Genomic DNA, 27,352 nt, shown 5'->3' with positions numbered 1-27,352 from the left:
ATGCTGAAAGTGATAGGAGTATTTTCCCGACATTCATAACTGGTCTCAGTAATGAGCTTAACCATTTAAAATCTGTTGTGAAGGAAGCTCAATGGGACAGGAAGGGTTTAAAAATGGCTGTAGGTTAGGATGTACTGAAATTTATTTACTTTTGCTGTACTGGGATGTGCACAGATATTCYGGGCAGTAGGAAGTACATAGGAGTGAAATCTTAAGCAGTCATTGGTGTGGATGATTTTGATTTGTAAAGTAATATAGAACAGATAGTACATGTTCTGGTTTTCAACCCAAGGCTATAATTCAGCTAAGAGGCTTGATACAGTGCCAATGAGTGCAACATCAGAACAGTCTCTCTACTCCTTTATTCCTACAACTTCTTTCTAACCTTTCTTTCAGTGCTTTACGTAACTYTCTAAGAACACTGAGGAAAAATAGAGAAGGGTAGTAGGCATGACCTGTGATTTTCATATCATTTTACCTACTCCTGTGTCACTTTTTACACCAMTTCTGTTTGTCTCTAGTGAAAGGAACTGGTGGCAGTACCGTGAGCGCCAGGGAAGATGCTTTCATTTCTCAGTTGATGGGGCAGTGGAATACTACAGAGCGAGCTACAAACTTGTAATCTCCCTTACTACGATCATGAGCTTATAGATGCTCATATTGTGATGTGTGAATTATTATTTCACAGTGCCAGTCACCAAAATACTCCTCTGTGGCACTAAACGTAAGGAGCATGGTATCAGGTTGACTCAATGGATTATCTGGCAAAAAAAAGGAAACGAAACAAAACAAAAAACCCTACAGACTGCAGTGTTTCAGTAACATTTTCACCATCTATCCAGGCTGACATTTTCTGGCAAAAGCCCAGCCCCTACACCTGAGAGCTCGGTGCCAGCCTTGTCCATCCTGCCAGAAGCAGTAGAGCAACGCTGATTTTTCGCAGTCGGAAAAAAGGCAGCGAGAGGCTCCTTTCCCGGGACCGCCAGTGAAAGGGCGCAGTAGCCTCCCCGCTGCCTTACTAGCCCACAGTATTAAGCACGTGTTGCGTGGAGTCCTCCTCCGCTGGCGTTGATTTCAAGGTCTGGGCTCGCGGCAGCGGGAAGCACCGTGAGGGCCGTGCCCGGCGGGAGGCGGGCAGCGCTCGCACCGCTCAGCAGCTCTGGGCTCTAATCCGGGCTTGAAATTTTAAATATTGACAGAGTTAATTCTTGTCTGCTTAAAACTCCAGAAACTGGACTCTGATAAGGCTGTGTTTAATAAGGATATTTGCGGTAAAGAGCTTTATTGGCTAGACAGGGCTTTAACTTGCTGAGCTCTGAGCACAGAAGACAAGGTCCTCTCTCAGCGGAGTTCAGCTTGTGTTGCAGCTTGGCATAATGAGAAATAAAAAGGAGTGACAGATCTTTCTTCCCCCTCCCCAAGAATTAGTCCACAAAGTATCATCACCCAGTTGGCAGCAAGCAACAGGAGGAGATAAAGTAAATAAACTTCTGCAGTAAGACTAAACTTTTAAACAAATGTCAAAAATAAAAGCTTTTACTTCTTTTTTTTTTTAACTTTACTTTTTCCACCTTACCTAGCAGTTTCCAACCACATCAAGTAAAACGTCTAGGTGGGTGTATAGTATTTATCATCACCGAGTAATGCACCGAGTTAATTACATTAGCTCGTATGTTTGTTTTGTTCCTGACTCCTAAAATGTAAAGTGAAATGTTTTTTAGGTGAGGACAGCAGAAATATTTAAGTTATATCGTCACCTTATAGATAGTAATTGGGCTAGTGGTTTGGGGAGAGAAGAGCAAGGGAAATAAGTAATACCTTATTTGCTTGGCAGTTTTTCCACTGTTGTATGTAGCTTGAAAGGCAGACGATGRGAGCGCAGAACAGCAGCGAGACTGCTGTAAGAGCTGGTGTTAGAATGGGTTTTTTTGTGCTAACACTTATCTATAGCAAAATTGTGTCTTCAGCACTTGCAAGTTGTTTACACCGATGACAGCAACATTTTCTATCCAGAGGAACAAAGAACTGAAATACAGATCCACATGAAAAATGTRCTTCCCCCCTGTCCCCTGGTAGTACCCTATATATGAAATATTGCAAGCTTCTTTCCARTGATGCTCGGCCCCGGCTAAAGAGCAAGGCGAAGGTGAGAGTTAACGAGAGCGAGGAGGAGGGCATGGTTCGGTGTGGGAAGGGGGCCACGGTAYGGTTTCTGTTTGGTTTATTACGGCGGCAAAGACCCATTCTGCCAGGTTCTTACACAGCCCGAAAGTTGGAAACGTAGCGAATAGAGACCCCGAGGCTACGTGAGAGCTAGAGGAAGGGAACCGCTGGCACGCTTGGAGGTGCCAGACAAAGAAAACCTTGTTACCTTKCAGCATTTTGGGCTTTGGTGCCTTCGTTTTGGTCACCAGATACCCAAGTTTAGCYGGGAGTTGGCAGGCATGAGGCGGTTCGCAGGGTGAGTCAGCCCGGGCGAGAGCAGGGAGTCATCTGCAGAAAGGTGTAAGCTATAAAAATATTTTTAAAGGAATTTCTGCCTTTTTCAGGGTTGTCCTGTTTCTGTGGGTCTTTTTTTCTGGGTTTTCGCTGGTGTTAGTTTTTCCAGCTGATACGTTGCTCCCCGCCTGTGGTGCCACCCGCTCACGTCTCCACCTCGTCGCAAGAGGGCTGCGGTGATTTTGTTTGCCTGACGCGCAGCTGGGCGGCTCTGGACGGCCAGGGGCCCGGGGCTTTTTGAGGAGYGGAGAGGCAGAAGTTCAGTCAGCGCAAACCCCGTGGCCCCGTCTCTGTTGCTGTGCCGCTTCCCTGCTCTCGTGCTCCAGCTGCAGCGGTCGCACTTCCTTCTTCTCAAGTTGCGGCAGCCCTTCTGCCTCTTTGAGGAGCGGAGAGGCAGCCGTAACGTGTGATTTTAAGGAACCCCATCAGCTGCTCGCTGCTTGGTGTGACCATGTTTGTGTAGTCAGGCAAACTCTTGAGGAACAGCTGTTCCACTTGGCCTTTCTTTCTAGAAAGCCGTGGCCTTGAGGCCGTATCACATGGTTGTTCCTCTCCGCTTCCCCCCTCCCCGCAAAGGAAGGAGGAAACAAAGACCGGTATTTGCTTATTCTGGATTTTCGCTGAGGGGCCRTAGCTAACTAGGAAAGTTTCTGCTCTCGGTCAGGGTAGAGACTGAGGTTTATCGGTTTGTTATCTTGTCATTTGATGCTTGTTTAATTACTGTAGAAGCACCAGAGTGGGGAGCTAGCGATTTTTCACAAGTAAAAGAAAKAAAAAATGGAGTATTAGTTTACTAGCTAAGGCTAAAATTACAGGAGCTAAGTGCTTTATCTGTTGTATTGGTAGAGAAACCTTCACTCTTTGATACAAACCCTTTACTTGAGAAGGGTGAGAAAAGAAGTCTGTAGCACCGTTGTGTTGGCTCGGATGAATCCTCCAGTATGTCCGTAGTACTAATTCCTCCTCCCGTCTCTCACTGCCTCCCTTCCTTGCCCCTCATTCAGGACATGAGCTTTGTGCCTCCAGTCAGTTTGCAAAAAAACATTACGGTCTTGAGAGAAATGTCCCCGTTTCCAGACACTATTGCTACAACTTGGTTCATTTCTCCAGGGCTGGGCGAAGAGGAGAGCAGCTTGCAGTCTCAGAGACAGAAAGGGAGAAACCAAAGGAAAAAATAAAAATAAAWAAATAAATAAATAAACTTGTGGGAGGGAGAAGAGGAAATCTGCCCAGGCTAACTCGAGGTGCCCCTCCGCCGTACGCAAGGAGCAGGGGAGCTCTGGTCCCAGGGCGGCACGGGGAGGCGGGAGCCTCAGCTCCCAGCCCGGCCGTCCGAGKTGCCTCAAGTTAGGCAGCCTGAGCCCGGCTTTCTCCTTCCCTCTCTTCCTCGGCCTCCRTCCCCCGCGTGGGGCGCGCTCTCCTGCAGCGGATGGACAAGGTGCATTTCCCAGGGTCGGGATGTTGGCTGTAGGGCTGCTGTGGGGTTGGTTTAGTAGCAAGCAGCGTTGCTGTGGGTAAAGTGACTCTGGGAGGAAGCCTTGAGGGGGGATTAAGATACGCYGTGCGCTGGGAAGCTCCTGCCTCCGCAGCTCCAGTTTGCTCTGCCAGTGTTGAGAAGGAGCAGATCAAAGGAACTATAAACAGTTAAAAAATCTCTCCAGGCAGAAAGGAGGCAGTTGTTCGGGAGCTGTTCTCCGGGAGCAGACACCTGCTCGCGAGTTTACAGGGATGTAGGTTCGCAGCAGCTCCGTAAAGAAGCGCCGCGGCTGGCGCTTTCGGAGGGGGACGAGGGACGYGGCTGTGCCCGGGAGCGTCTGCTTCGCCGCCCCACGTTTCATGGTGAGCTGATCCCTGCAAGCCCCAGGGGAGGCAGTGCGTTTTTGTCGGTCCGTTAGGGGCGAGTTGCCCTCGTGTGTTGCTCGGGGGAGTAGTGCCGTGGTACTTCCAGCCCCTCCACCACCAGCGCCGCGTCCTTAGCAGGGAGGYGCTGGAGGCCAAGGGCACTCGTGCAACCCGCAGCTCACGGCGTGTAATTCCGGGCAGTCTGAGCGTTTTGAGTGGCCTTTTCTGAGGGTTTTTAAATTGTGCTCTTCCAGTAAAGAAGATTCTCAGACTTTCCCCTTGCACCTCCCTRCCTATCCCGCTCCAGAAAAAAGGGCTGCCTGGCCTCCCGGGCAGACAGCCTCTCCTAAATCAATCTGTAGTTTATTGCCCCCCTCTTGCCCACCAAAAGCACTTTTCAAATCATTCATGTTACTTGTTGACCTGATTCTTTTCTCCTTTCTTGCCTTTTTGCCAATGAATTTGTCTGAGCATTTTCGTGCACATTTAGATACATCGAAGAAAAACATCTTCCATTTAGATACAGCAAAGAATTTCACCTGCTTTGCTTTGGATCTGGTCTGCCTGTCTCAGCTCTGACTTCCCTGTAACAGGACGGTGCCRTAGCGTCACTGAAAAGTTCTCTGGCTTTTTGGCTGCCTCCTGAACCCCCCAGGTTCATTCAGTGAAGCAGCGGCYCCTCATCTTGGGAGGTTTCAGTGTGTCCCTTCCTGGCTCTTCCTTGCTGCGTGCCGTTTCTYGCATGTGACGTTGTTTATTCGGCTAGATAGTGGCATCCTCTGGCTTTTGCTATCTCTGCAGACACATGTGGTCCTGCTGATAGGGAGTCAGTGCAGTTTTGTTTCTATCTTGCTTTTTTTTTTTTCTTTCTCACTCAAATTGTAGTTTTCACTGTCCTTCGGGGCATCCCTGGTACAAAAGTAGAGAAAACTTTGCCCTGATATTTTATAAAGGGGGGTGCTAGGACACCCCACCCCATTCCTCACATCACACAGTAGTTCAGCGGTCTGTCACTGCACAAGYGAACTAAATGACAGGCTAAAAACCATGAGGTAGCACAGCAGTCCATTAAAATTCATAAAGGGTTTCAGATATTCAAAGTGAGGGATGTAAAGGAGAAGCCGTTTGCTGTAAACACTGATGCCCGTGGTCATGTAAACCTAACGAAGAGCCGTTCAGCGCTGCGAATCGGCAGGGTGCTCCCGCCAGCCTGCCCGCTGCCCGTGGCTCCCTGCGCTTAACTTATTTCCAGCGCCTTGACCAAAGGTCTCCTGCAGAAGCTCAAGTCCACCACGTGAACCTTGTCTCCTGAGCAAACACCAGAGCTCGCTYGCGGTCCCAGCTGGGATTAGTTACTCTAAAGCTCTTGGTGGCACAGAGCAGCCAGACTATACGTTCATTAATACCTTGTGCTAGGGTGAAAGCACTGTACATCTCACTTCACATTTTGGAGAGTTTTTCTTTTTCTCTCTCCCCCCCCAAGTCCCCTGCTTTCCCTGAAAGCAAATGTCACAGTATCTGGTGGTAACACTTCACTTTCTTCCTAACACGAATGCCTGCAATAGCAAAGCCGAACTCAACTTTCCAAGTGCAACCAGCAAGCAAACTCACCCGAATTTTAAGGTTAAGTTCTAAGTTTTGGAACTTCACCCTGTTCTTTCAACAGCAAATCCTTCATTCAGTTTCAGCTACATCCCGTCTTTTAGAAGAATGTCCAGCTTTAAATGGAAAAACTTGAGGCAATGAAGAATCCACCATGCCTTTAAATGAGTTGTTCAGATGGTTAATTTACCTTCATTGCTCATATGTGCATGTTATTGCTGCTGTGGTTTCAGTTCTTTGTCAGTCTTTGTCTGCTCTACCCGAATCACCACCAGATTTTTTTTTGATGCTTTTGTCTGAAGTGTTTCTAAAAATAATTTCTTACAGGAACTCAATCGACTGAGGAAGGTGAAGTGATAATCAAATGATGCCATACTTGCGCCTTGCTTTGCATCTTGCAGCCTGTCAGTACTGGCAACCGTTGCTGTGTACCGCGTGGAAGGTGATACTCCCAGCCTCTCCGTGCTGGTGGAAGGCATTCGTTTTGAGTGCTTGCATAGGGCATGTGATACCTGCTGACATTTATCCCAGGTTTTTYGTTCTAGCGTTACATTTTGGGATAGACGTGAAGGAAAATATATCATGTCCCATAGGAGTCTCTAAATTTTCCTGTTCCTGAAGATGACCGTATTTTCAAAAACACCACTACTCTGGAGGACTGGTGTGATTTAACCTGTAAAATATTAGGGTGCCTGTATCACAGCGCTTGAGAAAGAGCTCTGGGCTGGGTGGAGAGGAGATAGAGAGCTCACAGTAGGATGTATGACAAATGTCTGAAAATCTGTGCCTCAGGAAAACACCATGGCACCGTGAAGTTTCTCAGCCATATTACTTGATTTTGGGAACACTTGTGCAAACTTTGCTGGTGGAGGGATTCTCCCTCCAGCTTTTCTTTAGGTACTTTCAAAAGAGCAAAACAAAACAAAACAGGGCTTTTTGTCATTTAACATGCGCGGCTCCAAAAGTTCTTCAATAGTGAGCCAAATCCTGCTGTCGGCAGGGTTTGGGTGATCTAGCAGATTGCTTTTCTCTCCCATTAAAGTCAGCATGAATTGAGGGGATTCAGCACCTCGCGGACAGTGTTCGGCATTTTGTTGGAACCAGCTATTGACAAGATGAGAGTTTTCCTGGATTTCTTTTCACGCTCTCCTAGCAAAATGTGCTGTTTGCAGTGTCCTGAATCCTCTGTTGATAAAACTTTTTTATTTTGCCCAATGCAAAAATGACAGTATGTGCTATTGAAAGGGTAGACTCCGCTCCTGATGAGCATGTGACTACTATTAATACTCGCAAGAGTTAGACTTTGGAGCTTTTATGACCTTCCAGACAGCACTGATTCTCTGGAAGGCAGAACCCAGTGTTCGCGGGGACCTTGCCAACACTCACAGTGTCACACTGACCTCTTTTGGTCTCTATTTGTGGTCTAGCAGACAAACCTGGCCCTATGTGCTCTCCGTCACCAAATCTTGTGCCCTCCTTGAATAACTGTTTGCTGCTCTGGCTCTGTCAGCTGGCCCCTTCGCTAGCCCCTTCCCCAGCAGGCTCGAGGCTACAGGTGCTGTGCTCTTCTGGACCCTCTTTTGTCCTGAGATGACTTCCAGCCACCAGGGACTCATAGTGGAAAGCTGGGAGTGAAACAAGTCAAATGTTCTTAATGTGCTAGTGAGCGCCAGAACGTCTTGGCAGCCATTCTGRAGCCTGTATGCATTTAAAATGGATTACTTACAGTTTTTGTCTCCATTTTGCCACAGTTGTAATTTAAACATGCAAGCTCCAACTTTGTGTTTTGGGCCGTGTTAGGGTACAGGGTTATAAGCAGCCTGAGATACGATCCTGTTTTCAAACAGTACTTCATTTTTTAAAAACATATTTGACTTCAAAGAGCATTTTGTCCAGTTCCAGCAACGATTCTTTCCCAATCCTCGGAAAGGAAGGGTGARGGAAAGGGGCACGGCAGAAGAAAGCAGTCTGTGTTTGCTGGCTGTAGTACCAAAGAGATGGAATAGACTTGAACCACCGTGGCATTTTAAGGCATTCTAATTCTCAGAGACTATTTTGCAATATGTACAATGTCTCAATATATAGCAGCCATTCATAGTTAATCAACATGTAAGTGCACATAAATAGTGGAGTAGATAAGTTTTGCATCGCACCAAGTGAAAAAACAGTTTATCTGGATGGAAAAGGAAGAGAAGTAAAAAAAAAAGTCAGAGTACCAAACCGTGACTCATTTAAATTAGCTTCTGAAAGTATCTCGAGGTAGTCTTTCCTGAAAGGCCTTTGAAATTCAAGCTATGGACTCTTGCCTCCTGGCACACAGACTGATTCTCTCTCTTGGAAGATTCTGACTAACAGTTGCCCTTTTTTTTCCTCTTTTAAATACCCTTGAATCACAGAACTTGCACATTCTGTTTTTCTTGCTTCAGGTCTAAAGCCTTAAAGACTATGTCAAAGTAATGAAGAGAACATTGTGTACTGGATGCTAGAACGGAGGGAGAGGGAGTGGGCAGAGGGAGGAGATTATCCTGTCTTCACGCTTAGGCCTGATCCTGCAAACTTTGTCTCTTGTGAAGAGTTTTGTGGAGGTCAGCCAGACTTTTTGCACGAACAGCGATTACTTGCTGTTCAGGATCATGCTCGGATTATGCTTAAAGTGATAATAATAACATGGCCAGAGTTTATGATAAGTCATGGATGGAGTGCTTTAAAGTGATTAAATAGAGAGGCTGTGAAGACATGTGTGGGATTAATTATGTAGAAATTTTGCTCACTTGGCAAGTGGGCCAAAGTTAGCCCAAACTCTGGAACTAAGAGAAAGCATCTCCCTTAAAAGAATATGTAAATRCTGCACCACCAGTGTTTAATGCATACTCCCTGGCGTCAGCCCCAAGGAGGAAGGTAAGTACAGACACATACAGTCTTTCCAGGAATTACGTGCCGGGTGGCCTCTTTCCCTGCATTCCTGTATCTCATGCAGTCCCTGCTATTAAACCAGGAGGTAGTGTTTTGAGCCACCCCTCATTCCCATTTGCATTTGCAATGACGTTGTTGGCTCCTGAAGCAAGAACCGTTTGTTTAGGGCTGGAAGTGGGTAGCCGTCAGCCTGGTGCTGCCCTGAGCCAGGGCTGTTGCTCAGAGRTGGCATGGTCTGGCAGCGGGGGGAGGAGAAAATGAGCAAAAATTGCACTGTGTTGTGCCGTAATGCATTACCTGTACATTCAAGACCTTCTAATACAGAAGGCCCGTAGGTGGCCTCTGTTGGGCTCTTGGAAAATCAGCCTCAATCCCTACTCTTCTGCTGGAGAGAGATTTTCTGGTGTACACCTTTGTGTAAGGTTAAAATACAGCTCATCAGTGGCAAGGTCCTGTTGGCGCAAAAGGAAGATGCTCCCAACGCTTGGGCAGCACTGGGAAGAGATGTTCCTTTATGCATATGGCTCTAAGGTTTCTCAGCACCTTGACTTTGGCTGCTTTAGACACTCTCATTTAAGGGCACTGGAGTGGAGGGAGAATTCTTCAGCCTTAGTTAAACGAAAGAAACYAAAACGCTCTTTGCTCCAGCCCGTACAGGCATAGTGCCACGGGGGCAACAGCTGATGAAGACGGCAGCTGCTGCAGATGCCGGGAAATACAAGTACCCCATCTGTCGCCTCCCGCTCTCCCCCCCCCGCTGTGTTGACAGCATTGCTGTTCATGCCACCGAAACCTTGTGTGGCTATCGCTAACCGTCTCCTCGAATGCGCGGAATATGTTGAAAGGCTGGGCAGCCTCCCAGTCTCTTCCTACTTATTTGTGTGTCACAGGAGGGAAAAATACTAGACGGAGATAGGTTGTCCAGGGTCATCCTGTTGTAGTTGTGATGATGGCATCAATTCATAGCTGGAGCAGTTGATTTGTTAACCTTAAAAAAAGATGCCATTAAATACTGTATTTAGCTCCTCAGGGGAAGTAGCCTAGTTTCTATTTTATTTTCCGTTTCTCATCCCTGTTTTCACATTAGTGACTCAGCTGTCACTCTGCTTCTGAAGGGCTGCTGGGGTTATAACTGTGATTGGATAGCACCAAGAACCCATTTCTGCTGGAAGTAATTAATATATATTTTTACCTCAAAGAGAGCCTGATACAAAACTACTAGAAAGTTTCTGTTAACTTTTGCAAGCTTTTAAACTGGCCTGTGAAAGAAATTGGAAACTTCCTTGTGTGTGTGTCTCCTTTTCAATACGGACCCCATCTGGCAAAGACTTGGGCGTATCGGACTCCGCATTGTGGGTATTCCTATTGAAGACCATAAAGCAGCCCCCAGGGCACACATGTAGGTATATGCAAAAGCCTTTGTAGGCGAGAATCTATACAATGCAACAGGGCACGTGCTTAGAGCCTGCAAACAAAGTGAGTTTCCTCTGAAAAAGATCTGACTTGAGAATCAAGTGTAGATTCCTCCATCTTCTTAACTTTATTATCATTCCCCAGTTTGTGCTCTTTGCCAGTCTTAACCAAAAGCTAGGCCAGTTCATTTCTATATTCTATATACCGCATCTCCTAAGTTTTAATTGCGAAGAGAACCCTTGTTATTTGTATATGAAAAGGGGAAAAAATGGTTTGTGTTAGCCTGGTTTATATTTTGCATATCAGCTCACATTATAAAAGTATTAGCTAACCTATCATAATGCACGCACACAAACTTAGCTCAGTGTCCTTGGTTAGTGGGTTTCCTCCCTTCCCCAGGAGGAGGGAGAGGCGTTTGCCGTAATACCTGTAAGCATTTGCCAATCAGTGCTCTTTTCTTTTCCTCCTCATCTGTTTGGCTTTAACTTGAAGGTGCTTGTTTCTTACATACCTCTGTTGGGGAAATGATGATACCTGGCATGCTGAGGAGGGCTGGCATTCTTGAGCTATGAATTCACTGAAGAGCATCATTGAAAAACCCCCGATGTACATCGGGGGGGGGGGGGGCATCATCATTTTTAGCATTGTCCCTTAAAATGTACCCTGTGTTTTGGCCATGCAGATGTTAAAAATGGACTTATTTTCAAGCTGTGTAGTTCCACTAATATAGCTCACCTTTTTCCCCTAAAGGCAGGATTTGGGATATGTGTCCACCCATCCTGTTCAGGGTTTGYGACCCGTTTCTTTGAGWCGTAGCCTTTAGTYTACCCATCTCAACACTGCAGGAKAGTGCATATCTGCAGGGATGGGGCRGCCATCTCAGAGTACSTACAGCTGTTGCGGCTCCARGAGGCAAACATTTTCATTTGGCAYATCCACACTTACAGCTTTCCAGAGCAGGGGATACTGTCCRTGAAGTGATACCATTTTGGGATATTGGGAGCCTGCCTTGATGCTTATCCTGAAGGGCAGGTAACGTACAGTTGGTTTGTGCTAACTAAAAAAAAACCCAAAGCCACTCAATTTCATATTCTAGAGCATTTTTATTAAATTAAGGCTTCTTTACATCCCTTTGCCTGTTGAGATGGTAAGCTTTTGGGTGCAAGGTGTCTTCTACTTGTGCGCTACTTTCTGCAATCGGAAGGCATCCTGCCTGCAAGATCCAGGGCAGGCAACGCTTGCCTGAAGAGCTGGTGAAGACTTTGACTGCTCACCTGGTCGAGCTCCTGAAATAGCTCGTCCTTGYGGCGCCATGGCCGCACTTCAAAAACTTACCCGTACTGGGCGATGCAAGCTGCAAAGGCCCCGCCGTGGCCCTGGCGTTGGCCCGGGAGGAATTAGTCACACGTACGGGTTCGGACCRGGAACGTGCATGGGCTCCAGTCACCGCTGTGCTATTCAGGTGCTGGTGTCAGGGTGGAGCGCCGCTGATGCACGGGGAAGTCCCGCAGCATTGGGACCCGGCCTGGCTTCATGGTCATATCTGTGCATTTTCCTCGATTCTGAGGTTTCTGGGATGGTGCTGCTGCCGGTTAGCATGGAACAGGAATGTCCTGCTTGCAGTAGTGACGAGGTGATTCACTGGCGGCGTAATAGGTGTCATCTTCCCTTTTGTCAGCTCTGGAGGTATATTTTACCTCTGCAGCAAACAGAAAATAAACTTCAAAAAATCCAGTAAAACCAGTAACATGCAAGTCATCCGAGCGAGGTGAGGTTTGATTAAAAACAACGCAGTTAGTTTGTGAAGTGAGCTGCGTGAGGCTGACATTAATCTACAAGGGGCGAAGAAGACCTGGCCAAGGGCAAGCTGTGCAAAACTCCCGCTGGCGTCGCAATGATTTTCCTGAGGACGGACGTGGGGCTGCACCCGGCTGCATGGGCTAGGCGTACGTGCCCGTGTGTGTTCGCTGGGCTCCTCGGCGGGAGAATTTGAAGGCCAGTTGGAGGCATCATTTGCTGGAGGTGCCAGTTTCTACTACAAAAGGGGGCCGGAGCCGAGCCCCTCGCTCCCATGCTGGGGTCTAACGTGGACTTGCCCAAGCTGGGTGATATGAATTGAATTTTAAGGCTCTAAAAAGCTTTTCCCCATAGAGGCAGCAAACGCTGTCATCTCGGCGAGCGCGGACAAAGCACAGCAGGGTTGAAACTCAGCTCATAAGCTGAGTGTCACCAGGGCTGCGCCCCTGCTCTGAGCAACGCGCGCGTGGGAGCGAGATTCAGAGACTGTCGCAGGGAAGYGGTGTTGCTGCTGTGCCTGTGCGAATGGCATAAGGAGGGATGATTTTGCCCATCCGTGTCATCTGCCACACCATGAGTTCAGTTGGTGTTTACAGAAAGCAACAGGATGCAATTTTTCAAATGGATTTCCAAAGACTGTGTTTCAGATGTTTCCCTACATTGAGGGTAAATCTAGAAAATACGTGAAAAAAGAGAGGAAAGACTAGCAAAGGCCTATGCTTTCTCAGACATGAGCTCTGGATGAAGTAAGAAGTCACACCAGAATGCATCAAAAGGAAAAACTGATTTCTTCCTACTTTCAAAAGATACTAGTATTTTAGAGCTACCATTATGTTTTGAAGAGCACATAGATCACTGTTGGTAGTACCATAGTTACCCTATACTGAGTTTTGAAAGAGAAGATACCTGTTTTTCAGGTCGTTCTGTTCACTCATCCCATCATCTCTTAATTCATACCCCCAGCCAAATTTGCAGTGGAGTAACTCTGTGAGTAAGTCCAGTTGCCGTTCTGCGATCTCATCCAGGCAAGCACTGTGGTGGAGCTCGCAAGGGTTTTGCCTCTAAGAGCAGAAGATCAGACCCACCGTAAGAAGAAGCCTGAAAATCATCCYGCTGGAAGAAGAAGCCTGAAAATCATCCCGCTGGTGCTCAGGGAGGTCGAGCAAAATGTTCCTGCTGACCTGTCAGCTGCCAACCAAAATGCATCATATTTTAAAATGTACATTTTTTAAAATTAGATAATCTCTTCTGGTCCAATAATAAGCTAATTGTATGCTTTAAATAGCTCAGGAGAGGGGTCCTGTTTCAGATTAGGCTGCATAATAGAAATGCCCAGGGCTGTACTGGAGGTTCCTCCTTTGCTAGAAGGTACGGCGGCCCGAGCAGACTCCGTCATTTGGCAGTTTATCAGATCTATTCCTCTAATCAGTCACGTTAGCTGTAACTGTCGCCAGATTTGCAATTTAATACGTGCAGCTCAACACTTCCAATTAATACAGTCCATATATATAACAATATATCATTTTGGAGTAATGTCACTTCAGAACGAACACTTTCGGGAGCCACGGGCAAGACAGCGTTACACCTGTGTAAAGCAGAAGCCCTAGAAGGTTTTCTTAATGCACACTGATTTTAGCCTGCCACAGTACAATGAAAATTATTTCTGGCTTAGTTGCATTTCTCAGGCTTAGTAAGTGTTAAAACATAAAATTTTCAAAAAAAAATGGTAGATTTGTGATTGGTGATTCAGTATTGACAGGTTTCTGAGATCTTCCATGGGATACTACTATTTTTAGGGAATTATTATAAGCAGCAGCAGCACTCACATTTATTTGTAGGGACATGAAAGAACGCCCATGCACGTTCCTAAATAGTCCATGTATAGTAACGGCCATATGTAGAGAATGAACAAAAATAGAACGGTAGCACTCTGGTTTGCATGATAGTGTGCAAAGTTTTTGCAGGGATCTTTGGATTAAAAAAAAAAAAAATAAATAAGCACATTAGGATGAAAATCTGCCTTACGATAAAATTACCTTGTTTTCATTGAAGTCTAGCTCGGTGACCGCTGAGGTCTCTGAGAATKCGTTCTTCCATTAGCTGCAGCGACCACTGGATTGGGCCTGTGATGACTGTGGTGGCTATTTCATGAGCACTACCGTATGCATAATACTCACGTCGCTTAGTTAAGTGTGCGCTTGCACTTCTCTTGGGGCCAGGTGGAACTGAGGAGGAGAAACGCTGGAGGTGCTCCGCAAATACCGCGTGATGCAATTGCCGGAGTAACTACAGTGAAAACGCTTTAAATGATGGGTATAGCTATTAAAGACAAAAAGAGAAAGGACAAATCTGGCTGCGCTGGTCCCGCGCAGAGGTTGCAGCCGTTTSGCTGCGTCTCCGCGAAGGCCCAGCTGCTTTTTTCGTACGCGACTGTTAGTGTTTAAGCTCACTTTAGAAACCCTCAGTGGCGACATTGCCATTYGGCAAGCCTGCGCTGATGGGATTTTCGTGAATTCAGCACCTTGCAGGATCAGTAAAGTAAATCCCTCCGCTTAATTARGTTAAATCCGTTGATTGCAATTAATTGCGTTCTGCAGTTCTGTGCCGACCTGGTACAACGCGCGGGGGGGGAGGGAACGGAAGAGGAAGCCCCGGGCCGGGAGCCCTTAGCCAGCTCCCGACCACGCTGCCCGTATCCCGCTCCCTGGAGCCGGCGCGGGGCGGGAGGCGGAAGCGTCTGCGCGGCGTTTTCGCGGGGCAGCGAGCGGCGGGGCGGGCGCCTGCCAAGAGGATTTTTCCTGCTGCTTTTCCTCTGCGTCCGTCTCTTCCTTCGCTTCGTCTTGCCCCCGCCTTGTTCTTTCTAGCAGGGCTCCGCGCTTACGTTATTTTAAAACGTCAACGTTTTCCTTCGCTCTCTGCTGCCTTTCTCCCGACACCCGGTGGAAAAAAATAAACTGCGCCCGGCACGCTCCACTCAAAGCAAAACAAATGTTATTTATTAGAGTCCTCCTGTGGTCAGTGGACATCTGACTGTAAAATAACTGGAGATTTTTTTTCCTGCTAACTGGAAGCGTGATGCTTTGAGACAATTTCCAGGCAGCGTGTGTTTTGAGCGAAGTTTTATTTACGTCAGTGCAGCGATTCTCAGTATCAGTTTTTCAAAGAGCTGGGGGGCAGTCGTTTTAACCCGGCTCTTTTTTAACAGGAAAAGACCCGCTGGATGCAGTTGTGACTAGGCGCTCTTAGGCGCCCSTTTTTGGATGCCGTCCGCCCCCAAAGAGGGGGCGAACGGCTCCTTCGGCTGCAGCCTGCCCGCGGCCCGCTTGCCCCGCGGTCGAGGGCAGAAACGCGTCTCGACCCTTCAGATGTCACGCTCATTTTTTGTTTTTTTTTTGCCCCCTCTATCTGTGGGTTAGGAGGTTTTTCCCCTCCCTTTGCAGCGCTCCRAGGGCAGCGGGCTTTGGCCGCGGTGCTCCCTCCCGCGCCGCCGCTCTGCAGCCGGTGCCGTCGGCGGGAGCTGAGCTAATCCCGGCTCGCGAGCAGCGAAAACGTCCCGCTGCCAGGGACGTGTCGCGTGCATCACCTGTTCAGCGCTAAATCTTTTTTTCCCCCTGCAACTTCAATAATTTAGGGGGGAATATAATAACAAACAGGAATACATAATACATGCTTTATATGAAAAAAAGGCAGCTGGAAGGAGATAGGCTGGTGCGACGTGGCTGGGCAGGTTCTGAGAGAGGGCTTTCCTTGACCTTTAGGTCTTGCTTTTTCTGCCTCTCCAGAGCACTCTCACCACTCTGTCACATTACGTATCTTTTTCTGGTTTGCAAAAACTTACGGAGAAGAAAGATGGGAGAGACTGTAAGTTTTGAGACCTCTTTGGCCCATACGCTTTTAAGTTCCTTGAGAAGGGCAGCGCTGCGGTCCTGTAGAGCAGAGCAGGAAAAGACTGTGGAAGCAATCAACTGAATCCCCTTGTCGGGGATTTGCAAATTCTTTTTACCAAAAATTCCTGTATTACATGCACACAATTGGCCACTTTAATTATGCATAATTTTGAAATCACTGCATCTGTTTTCATGTTCACTTGCTGCTGAATCTCACTGAGGACTTTAAAGCAAATAAAATGTAAAACTGGTAGTTGAAGCAAATTTTGAGTTATTTGATGAGGAGGCAGAAACTCTGGTCCAGATAGATGTGCAAAAAGTGTTGATTATTCACAAGCTCCTTTTTYAAGGATAGTGAATACAGAGTAGTTTGCTTTGTTCTGCGTTTCTTAAAGAACAGAAATCATTTCTGGTGGATGTCCTCTGCAGGAGTATTCATCCCAAAAGAGATGTGTGCTGCAAAATTTTGAGCAAGGTGGCGTGGGTTAGAGACTGAGATTTGAATTAGCAAGCCAGGGCCACCGAGAAGGGAGGCTGCCGTTCAGTCAGCCCCTGCCAGCTGGAGGCTGATAAACTGCAGTTATTTTCATGGCTTCTTTTCTGTAGTATTAGATCTTACTCTTTTCACTGCTACACAGCTACCAGAAAACTTCCTGTGGTGAAGTTACAACATTAAATATGTTAATAAAGTGTAAAATAAAGTATTATTCTCCCAAGTGAGCTTTACCAGCATTTATGAGTCTGCAGATAGTGTTTGTTTTTTTCTCATCATTTCCCAGTATCCCAGTTGTTAAAATAAACTGCTGCTTTTGATTTGTAGATGTAACCTGACAGTTTAGGAGCCTGTATCTGAAATAACGAATTAACCACTACAAAACACTGAAATGAAAACAGACCAGTGTGTAACTTGGACTGGGCAGTCACCAGCTGCGCCTCGTCTTGCTAATCTTCAGGCTTTTATTTTTTTCTTTCTTGGGTGGGGGGGCTTTTAAGAGTTAAGTTGCACAACTCTCTTTTTATTTTTAAAGTGAGTGGATTCCTTGTTGCGTTGTTGAGGATGATAAATTGATACCACATGTTGCTTGCAGACAAAAAGGACTCTGTATTCCAGTGGAAGCACTTGCAGCTGGTGTCTGCGTTAATGGACGGGCTCCACAAGGTAAACACAGTTTGGAAGAGGCGTGCGCAGACCCAGGCGTGCCGGGTTGGGGAGCTCGCTCCTTCTTCCCAGGCGAGAGGATTTGCCGGTTTTGCCCGGCCGCGGCTGAATGTCGAAATCGCTCGCCGTCCTAAAGCCTCTCTGGGAGGCTCGTTTAGTTGTTTGTGCCAAACCAGGTATATAACGCTTTGGAAACGTTTGCAAATGTGTCAGTTTGCAATCTTATGAGCGACGTGTAATTAGGACACGCTGATTTTTTCATGAGCAAATTGTGGCTGCTTCAAGCAGTAGGGACTGAACGCAGTTCCGTGCAGCGGGTAAGCATTTACCCCTTCCAAGTTCAGACTGTGCCCCTGGCTTTTAGGAAAGTAATATCACCCCACGTGTCAGCCACCCGACTAAGACTGGGCGCTGAGCTGCTGGTTTCTTGCTGGTGAACGGAGCTAGCGAACCTGCTCAGCTGCGTGCTGGCKGGCCATCTCCTCCCCTGCAGCTTCGTGTCCACTGCACTTACAGGTCTGTAGGAAAAGCTAAAGGTTGCAAGAGGTGTCGCGGAGAGAAGCGCCTGGAGAAGGAGCTCTTCCCTCGCCCTTGGAGCTGTCTTTGCGAAGCCTTTGGGCTGTAACTTCTGGGAAGCTTGCCTTCAAGTAAAGCAATGTTGTTTTCTTGTACCACTCTACCGTCCTCTGCTCAAATCACATCTGCCCTGTCTTTTGTGTTCCTCTTGTGCTGGGTCTTTCTTATCTTCAGTGCCAATATTTGTTGTTTTTTTTTTGTTTTGTTTTGTTTTGTTTTTTTCATGTGGGACCACTTAAAAACTTTGCTGAGGGCCTGGGACCCAGCTGGGCTGGGCACAATGCCGTGCTGTGTCCTCTTGCTCTTATCTGCAGGAACCTCGGTCTTCTGTCTCTGARCAAAGTACAGAGCATACTTCAAGTCTGGTATAAATAGCAACACTAATAAAGGGAGGAGCTCATCATATTTCTTTTCCGCTCTGTTCTTGCACGGTCCGTATGCCGTACCCAGCAGTGGTGTCTGAGCTCTTTMCAAGGTGTCTGCAGTCTGGCCAGCATCTGTCCCGGGTACACATGTTCGCCAGGGCAGATTCATGAGGGCTCCTTTATATCTCTCTTAAAGTTTCTCATTGTATTTTGGCATGGAAAAAGGTGTCACGTTTCCATCGTAATGGCCAAGTCCGTCTCCCAAATGAAGGCAAAGGCAGAATTCCCCTTGATTTGAATGGCAGCAGGTTCGAATCACAAACTTTCCTTTTTGGCTTCCTCASCTCCTTTGTGGTTTGTCACATGGCCGTATATCACTAATGCACATGCTYGAGGGCAGACGTTGCCCCAGCATTTTTTCCTTGTATTTTAAGCAGACCTGAACTTTCTSTGACAGTGTAGAAACCAGGTGCAAAATGGGCTTATTTCCACCCAGGTTACAGCCCGGCAGCCCAGTGCGCCAGCCTTTACTCATGTGAGTTGTCAATGCCAGTGCCTTCTATAGCACCACTCACATGTGAAAGGATTACAGGATCCAGCCCTGATTTGATTTGGCAGAGCTTCCAACACGAGGAGAAACCAAGAAACTCAGATACTGTTGCTAGAGAGGTTAGTGGGGGAGGTTACATGAAAGAAGTGGGTTTTAAGGCAATGTTTGAACAGAGGGTGGAGATGGGGTACACAAAAATAAATTGGTCCGTAATTATGCTTACGAAAACAATCTTCCTACAGAAGAAAAATAAAGAAAAAATGGGCAGGAGCATAAATGGCACATTGCGTAATGTAAAGGAAAACAAACTGCTTGGATTTTTTCATAACCACCAATTTTCAATGCAAAAGTATTATTACATTCTTTTATTACTTGTATATTACCAACCCTGAGCAGAAAGATACTATAATAGAAAATTACACATGTGCGCACACATATCCACGCATGCAAGAACCCTCATCCTGAAAAGTGCTTCAATCACACAATTTTACTAATAGACTGTTTTGGATTTTTTGTGGTTTTAGACCAGATAGTTTCATGCTATGGTTACTGCCAGCAGAAATAAACCGTTTTTTGAGAATAGCATGGGTTGAAAACTGTTAGCTGATGGCACTTTGCTGTTTGTTTTCGTGTTTGAAGCTACWTAGCGTGCTGTGTAGGGTACCTCTGGTATTTCTTTTCTGTGTCTTCCAAGATTGTTTTTGGTAGCAAGAGTCAGTGTTCTGTTTATTCTTATTTCCAGCATTTTTAGAATCATAGAATCACAGAATCACGCAGAGTGGGTAAGGTTGGAGGGGACTTCTGGAGATCATCTAGTCCAATCTCTCTGCTCAAGCAGGGTCACCTAGAGCATGTTAGACAGGGTTGCATCCAGGCAGGCCTTGAATATCTCCAAAGAAGGAGACTACACAACCTCTCTGGGCAACCTGTGCCAGTGCTAAGCTCTTGTTCAGCTTGGATTGTAGGACTCTTGTAGCCTGGTTTGATGTGGCATTTTAGCTCTGTTGATCCTGTCACTGGATCACCTGTCACATGCAAGTATTCTTGCATGCAGTTGTCCATTGCAGTCAGAAAGGATGAATGTGAGAGCTACCTGCATGGATGCAGTGCAAGCTGGAATCTCAGAAAATGATATTAAAAAAAAAAATCAGCAGTCTTCAGCCTCCTGAGGAAATAAGCAGTGGTGTCTAGTTAGTGGAGGTTAGAAACAGATTTTTGCCAGACTCAAAATACAGTTAAAAATATCATCTGTTAAATAATAAAAAGCTCTTTACCTCCTAGACTGAAACACTATTATGCTGCAACTCAATGCAACGTATTTTAATGGCATTATAGTCCCTTGCAAATAGATGGCTTTGTAGCTGAAATACTGACCCAAACTTATCTTGAGTATGTCTGTAAAGTCTGGTCTGCTCTATTGTGCAAATTGTTTAAAACATAGCAGTTACTATTTTGAACTGTGGTCAGTATGATTTCTCTTTTCATTAAGTGATAATCACAAATGTGCTATCTGTGTGTGAGAGGAATTTTAGGCATGTTTTTCATTTCAGAATCTGATAAAAACCACAGCACTTAGATGAGAAAAGGCATTTTATACTGAGAAGAATTATTTAAAAAAGAAAGCTGGACTGTGTTTCTTTATACATCCAATGCGTCTTCAGTCATGTTATCCTAACGATGGAAATGGCAAGATGCTTGTGAATGATTTGTTGATTGGTACGTTCTCTGTTCGCTTAAATCTGGAATTCCTTCAGTGCCTTGGAGGGTTTGATTGTGCTCTGAACCTATTGACTCTGAGTTTTTAAGACATGCTGGTAGAACACACATATCCTTTTTATAGATACAACTGATGTTTGTCTTTAAAAAAAAAAAACTCATGCAACTTCTTAAACTTGCTCATCTTTAACATGCAGGAATAGCACAACTGTTTTGTCAAGAGAATGTGGCATAGCTCCAAAAATCTGACTTGCATGTGGGAGAGAGAAAAAGCCTGGAAGCATTCTCACTAGCAAGTACTACTTGATGGTCCTTTTTTGAGCTGTATGTTAAGCCCAAGATCAGTAGGATACGTAGTTAGGTTTTCGAGCTCAATTATTCTGGTATAAACCTGGAGTCCTTTTGCTAGGGCTACTGCGGGCTGGTTTCTTCTGCCTTCCTTCTCGTTCTGGGGTAATTTTTGGCTGGTTTGTGCTGATGCGGTGTGTGGAGCATGGATGTTCCTAAGTAGCGTGAGCGGGTAACACCAAGAGCGGACTGTGCACCAGCCTCTCCTGAAAGCACCGTGTTTTATAGCCTCTGCTAGAGGCTGTAAACTGTGTACAACTTTATACAACACTGTATCTGGTGGCATGCAGGGACAGATATTGCTGTGCACCGTGTCATGTAGTGTTTTGAAGACTGTGAGGATACTGTATCGGGGGGACAGCTGGCTAGCCTYTGTGGTTCAACCATAATTCTGGTGCCTCTGGTCAGGAGAGAAAGTAGAGCTTAGTCAGGCGCCGCRTGGCTCTCGGGGAGGGCAACAGCAAGTGTGGGTTTCTCAGGGGACATTATAATAAATACGCAAATGCACATGCCAATAAAGAATAACAAAGACATTTGCAGAGGCTGCAGTGCGGGTGGACACTCTTCCAGTCAGTTTTTTTGCAGTGTTTCTGCAGTTCTTATTTGAAAGGACCTATGGCAAGGTTGCCAGTAGCATAGGGCTTTATCCCGAGTTGAAACTAAAGGAGAAATGTAGCTCTGTCGAGTCTATTGCTGTTGGATGATTTRAGGGCATAGGTACTGCTTTGGGGTTTTACCCTCATCCCACCAGAGGGATAGTTAGGAAAGAGGAGTTGGACACATTGTACCCTCATGGTGATATTCCTAGCTTGTCTAGCTCCTTGCAAGCAGGGACCAAGCTGCATCACTCTCCCTTCTCTCTGATGAAACTTCTGGGGTATGAAGAGGGGCACTAGGAGAGCACAGCTAACGCAGGTGTAGGACTTGCTTTGCAGTAGCATGCGGGCTGTCTGCAGTCATGCGCCAGCTCTCCTGTGTCTCCCACCCAAGAAACCTGTGGTGATATCCACAAGAGCCCAATGGTTTTATTCATGTCAGTATTTTCGTGTGATGTTGGTTTTGTGACTGAGATTTGAGTAGCAAAAGAAGTAGTGCTGGTCTTGACCTTTTTGTTTTGTTCCTCTCCCACAGAATTCAATCCGGCACAACTTGTCCCTTCACAGCCGATTCATCAGGGTGCAGAATGAAGGCACTGGGAAAAGCTCTTGGTGGATGATCAATCCAGATGGTGGCAAAGGTGGGAAGGCACCACGGAGACGTGCTGTGTCAATGGACAATAGCAACAAGTACACAAAGAGCAGAGGGCGGGCAGCTAAGAAAAAGGCAGCCCTGCAAACTGCCCAAGAGGCAAGTGAGGACAGCCCTTCTCAGCTCGCCAAATGGCCAGGGAGCCCAACCTCCCGCAGCAGCGATGAGCTGGATGCATGGACAGATTTTCGYTCCCGTACAAATTCAAATGCCAGTACGATAAGTGGCCGTTTGTCACCGATTTTGGCAAGCACTGAATTAGATGACGTTCAAGATGATGATGCTCCACTTTCTCCCATGCTGTACAGTAGTCCATCAAGCTTGTCCCCATCAGTAAACAAACCATGTACTGTGGAGTTACCTAGGTTGACTGATATGGCTGGGACAATGAATTTGAATGATGGACTGACAGATAACCTCATGGATGATCTTTTGGACAATATAACACTCCCTTCCTCCCAGCAGTCACCCACAGGAGGGATAATGCAGAGAAGCTCCAGTTTTCCGTATGGTTCCAAAGGTTCAGGGCTGGGTTCTCCATCAAGTAGTTTCAACAACGCTGTATTTGGGCCATCGTCCCTGAACTCCCTTCGCCAGTCGCCCATGCAAACCATTCAGGAGAACAAGCAGGCCACCTTCTCTTCCATTTCTCATTATAACAACCAGACGCTGCAGGATCTGCTCGCCTCTGATGCACTTAGTCACAGCGATGTCATGATGACACAGTCTGACCCACTCATGTCACAAGCCAGCACAGCTGTGTCCGCCCAGAATTCCCGCAGGAATATCATGCTCCGCAATGACCCCATGATGTCATTTGCCGCGCAGTCCAGCCAGGGCGGTCTGGTCAATCAGAGCCTGCCCCATCACCAGCACCAGTCTCACAACTCCTCTCTTAGTGGCAGCCGTGCCTTGTCAAATTCCATCAGTAACATTGGCTTAAATGACTCTAACAGCTTGGGATCCACCAAACATCAGCAGTCACCTGTCCATCAGTCTATGCAAACACTTTCTGACCCGCTCTCAGGCTCTTCTTTGTATTCCTCTAGCGTGAACCTCCCGGTCATGGGTCACGAGAAATTCCCAAGTGACTTGGACCTGGATATTTTCAATGGGAGCCTGGAGTGTGACATGGAGTCCATTATCCGCAGTGAACTCATGGATGCAGATGGGTTGGATTTTAACTTTGATTCCCTCATCTCAGCCCAGAACGTTGTCAGTCTGAATGTGGGGAACTTCACTGGTGCTAAACAGGCTTCATCACAGAGTTGGGTACCAGGCTGAAGGATCTTTGAGAACAGGGGAAATGGGCAAACAGGTCAGTGCCCTGTAGATGTGGTAAAAAACTTGGTTCCTTAGTTTTATTGGAGTTTGCACCAAACACTTAATAATTACCGCACACTAATAATATTAATTTGGCTTGTGATGGCTTGCTATGTTTTGGTATGCAACAGGCACAACCAAGAAAATTTGGAGGTGTGGAGGAAATTAAGGTAAGCTATAAAAGCCATTCAGCTCGAACACATTCAGCATGCATCTGATGCTGTGTGTCCTGCTTRATTTAGACATGAGAGATGTTAATGACAAATCAAACAAACCAAGGTGGACTATGTCTTCTCTGAAGTCGCAACAGATGAATTCTTCTCAGCAGCCCAGGCTCACATAGTCAAGCTGTGTTATATTAGGATAAGTCAAGGTACTTTGCAGCCAGTGGAGCAATATTACTGCAGGGGAGGGGGGAGAAATGTCTTTGCAAGATCCATATGCATGCACTGAAGATCTGAGGTGTGGGACAGATCATGATGGAATCAGAGTTGTACTTTCTGTTGAGGTACAGTAATCCTAGTGAAATTGTTTATTTTTATCTTTAAATGTATTTCTCAGAGCAAAAAAACCAACAACTCAAGGAATTATATTTTGAAATAGCAAAGGAAGGATCCTGGACCCAGGAACATCTTGATTTTAATGCTTTAAATATGTAAAATTGGTTGGTCTCCCCCCAAACCTAGGTAAATACTATTTTCTTTTGGATTCCACCAAGAGAACGTGTATAGGTTTGGGTTGTGACAAAGCTGTGCAAATGTTAGCCTCAAATATTAGTTAATTCAGATTAATTTTTTCAAATTGCTGTGGAGGTTTTTCTCAGAGCTTCTTTTCCTCAGCTTTGGGGATATTTGAACCCGTAAGCGTTGTTTTTGTCATCCTTTGATTCTGCAGGCTTCGGCCTGTTCCTCTGCCTACTGACACGTACATATTCACTGACTCACGGAGCAAGTTCCACACAAAGTGCCCTTTTCCTTTGTTTATTTATTAGTATGAGGGAGTAGATTTCAAAATATTACAGGATAAAAGGTTAGCTATAAATTATTGAAAGTATTCTATTAACTTCAGAATAATATGTAGAGTATTCCAACAGTGAGGTTAAAAGAAGCATTCATGCAGTCTGCAGCTTACTTCCAACTTTCTTTTTTTTCTGGGGAGAGGATGGAAAGAAGGAGTCAGTGTCTTTTGACTTCATGGTACATAATTTGCTGGTGAATGGCCCTTTCATCTTTAATTGAGTTTTCGTTCTCTGTTTCACAGTTAGATGTTCAAGAGGAAGCTTTGTGGTAGGTGAACAGGAGTGATGCCTCCTGAATGTCTTCCTGCATGTCTAGAGGACCGTTGGAGACATATGCTGATCTGCTGTATTTAAGGGAGAACAAGACTATACAAGAGTCCTTCATTTAGTTAGTGTGCAAAGCTCTCTTGCTCTATTGGAGCGATTAGTTTGCACAGTACTTTGACTTTTCTAGGGGAGAGGAGTTCCTCTGCTTTTCTCTCATCTTAGCTCTAAGTGCAGGAGCGTGGCCATGCAAGGCCTGGAGGTGGTCTGCGGAGGAGGTGTTGTGTAGAGGGCGCAGCTTGGACAGCTGAGCTCTGTCCCACAAACCATGCATGAGCTAGCACATTGGAAAGCCAAGGGYGCCGAGTGAATGGCTACGGACATTCACAGGCTTCCGGTTTCCTTCAGTTCAAGCTCTTCATAATTTAAGAAAGAGAAAGGGGGGGGGAAAGAGCAAAAATAAAAGTGATTCGAGAACTGAGAAGCAGAAACTCTCAGAAGGCCACTCTTATTGATCTGTTCTCTCTTCCTCCAGGTGCATGAGCAGTTTGGATTTAGAAACTCTGCCTTTTTGTATGAGATGCTTAAAAAAAATTGGAACTTTATCACTGTGAAACATCTGACAGTACAGTTTGCCAGAAGGAGCTTAAAAAATAGATATTATTGGCAGTCTTGCTTGACACGTTCCTAATAGGGAAATAGCACAGCCTCCCCTTTCAATATCATCATTTGCTGTGTAGAGGTAAAAGATACGTGGAGGGAGAGTTGCCCAGGCAGCGCGAAGGGAGTCCACCATGCCAGCTCYTCCCAAAATACTCTCGGCTGCCTCTTAACCCTAACCCATTGCATTCGTGACAAGTGTAGCTGCCTCCACCTTTCCCCAGCCGTACCCTCAGAGGAAAGGAGCTGACACCTCCGCGTGAAGGATTCGCATTTCGCAGGACAGATTTATTAACCAGACAGTTCTCCGTGCTGGATTGCTGTCCAGTCATCTGTGGAAGCCTCTTCCTCTCTCTCCGACAACTGGACCGGCTGCTCCTGGGTGCCTCTGGCATCAGGTGCAAGCGGGGATGATTTCTGCTGAGCTTGTTCATAATGCACAGATCCTTGTCTGTTAAACAGCGCTGCTTGAGCGTTTGCTTCCGTGTGAGCGTCTCCTATTTTGATAGGAGCCTCTCGCGTGAAGTAGGGTGTAATCATTCTGAATTGCTTTCTCCATTTTGCTGTAGCAGTAGGCTCTCGTGAATTAAAATCTTTTCTTGGCAGGTCTCAGGACCTTGGTGAAGAATCTTCACAGAAGTGAGGGTAAGGAGACGCTTGCAGCAGGACAGTCTTGCCCTTGCTGGTGTTAAATCCGCTTCAGGAAGGTGGCTAGCAGACTAAGGCACTTAGAGTAGGTTACAGGCATGCTTAGCCATAGTGAATGAAATAGGAAAGGGATCGGAGTTASTTTGGGGGAAGAGAAGAAAGAAGTAATTACACAGCTATTTAGCTTATACATACCCTAGGTATAGAGGGGGATTTACCTAGGGAAAAAAAAWTATTCTTTCTGTGTAGGGGAGGTAAAACGTGTGTGAAAGACTCCGGCGTTGTTCGTTCAGTGCTGGCGCACCGTTCCCCAGTGCCAGTGCGCCGGCTCAGCGCCCGTGAGGGTTGCCCTGGCCGGCCTTTCAGAGGGCCCTGAGGCGTGTAGCTGGATTTGGCTTTTGTTGTTGTTTTTTTTTCCCCCTACGAACAGGAAAGGAGGAAATCAATATGTTTTTTTCTTACTTTATTCACTCAGCCGTAATTTTCCCCTCTCAGGCCGGTGGAGGCCTCTGTCCTTCTCTGCCTGCCTGCTTCCCCAGAGTACTGAGTACACCCTCCACCCTCCCCAGTAATCATCAGGCTGTTTTTTTTCAGCCCATTTATCAATAAATAAAGACGTCACTATTCCCTAGCCTTTCTCTAGAGTACTTTATTTTTATTTTTAAATTAATGTGTCCTCTCTCAGTCTGGTATTCCCGCAACTCTCCTTTTTACTTTGTGGAGTAAAACTTTTAGCCCATGAATCCTGAGGGACTTGGCATTCGCCAAAGAATAGCCCTGGACAACCTGACAGGGGAGACCAGTTGGGAAATTTATAGCCGCCTGGAATGTCAGGAGCTGGTGATCAGCCACCGGTTGGACAGACATTTGCCCTGGCATCAAAGCCAGCATAAGGAGCTGTTTCTGCCTCGATTGTTTCCGCGATCCAGGTTATAGCAGAGCTCTCCCCAGACAGCTCCGTTGGCAGAGTTCGGGAAGGGGGTGGTGGAAGATGGCTAAGCTGCAAGTGCAGCAGGAACTTCTTAGCTGGCCTTGCTGTTTGACAAACTCCTCGTATAACTGCGTCTTTTGAGAGAGATTTTAATGTGCCATTTAGCTGGATCCCCCTCAGGGCTCTGTAGCAGAGTTGTACTGAAGTCAAGTTGACTTGCGTGAAAATTGAAAGCAAAATACTTCACAGATCAGTTAAAGTCATTCATTTTATTCTAGCATCATTTAAGTCCTAAGTCATTTTCTTGCAGCAGTAGAGTGCACAAACTACTAGTAGTAGCACAGAGTATTATTTCACCAAATATGATGGTTAACCTCTCCGATAAAGAAAAATCTATGCAACATAATGAAATGCCTGTTTGTATTTCATTAGTCCCTACCTGTTTGGACTACTAGCTGATTTGTTAATTTGCATTCAACCTGTTTCTGGGTGAAATCCATACCAAAGACTAACACATAGATCTGTGCATCACTTAGTATTCACTTAATTCATTTAAAAGTTCCAGTAGATCATAGAAAGTTCTCATTTGGGTG

General features: G+C 46.2%; 1 protein-coding gene and 1 long non-coding RNA gene across 4 annotated transcripts in view; one reads left to right on the top strand and one right to left on the bottom strand.

Moving 5' to 3' along the window:
- The window catches only part of FOXO3 (forkhead box O3), a 69,169-nt gene that overhangs the window by 29,386 nt on the left and 12,431 nt on the right, over positions 1-27,352 (top strand). The window contains exon 4 of the mRNA XM_085306960.1: positions 21,799-23,233. Coding sequence (XP_085163086.1) covers positions 21,799-23,199 — 1,401 coding nt within the window. The 3' untranslated portion in view covers positions 23,200-23,233. The remainder of the gene's footprint in view (positions 1-21,798; positions 23,234-27,352) is intronic.
- LOC146594756 (uncharacterized) lies at positions 103-5,047 on the bottom strand. 3 transcript variants are annotated; one of them, XR_014896090.1, is made up of 3 exons: positions 4,881-5,047; positions 1,577-3,639; positions 103-1,176 (listed from the first exon to the last, which is right to left on the bottom strand). It is a non-coding gene; the product is annotated as an uncharacterized LOC146594756 (long non-coding RNA). The 3 variants fall into 3 exon arrangements; XR_014896092.1 differs by lacking the exon at positions 4,881-5,047 and having other exon boundaries at positions 1,577-1,898; positions 2,372-3,849; XR_014896091.1 differs by lacking the exon at positions 4,881-5,047 and having other exon boundaries at positions 1,577-3,243; positions 3,372-3,849.

This window comes from Rhea americana, unplaced genomic scaffold (assembly GCF_003343005.1).
Source record: "Rhea americana isolate MKP2758 unplaced genomic scaffold, rheAme1 scaffold_25, whole genome shotgun sequence".
In the NCBI taxonomy this organism is placed as follows: domain Eukaryota; kingdom Metazoa; phylum Chordata; class Aves; order Rheiformes; family Rheidae; genus Rhea; species Rhea americana.
The sequence above is the reverse complement of the archived record's forward strand: the minus strand, read 5'-3'. Positions and strand labels throughout refer to the sequence as shown.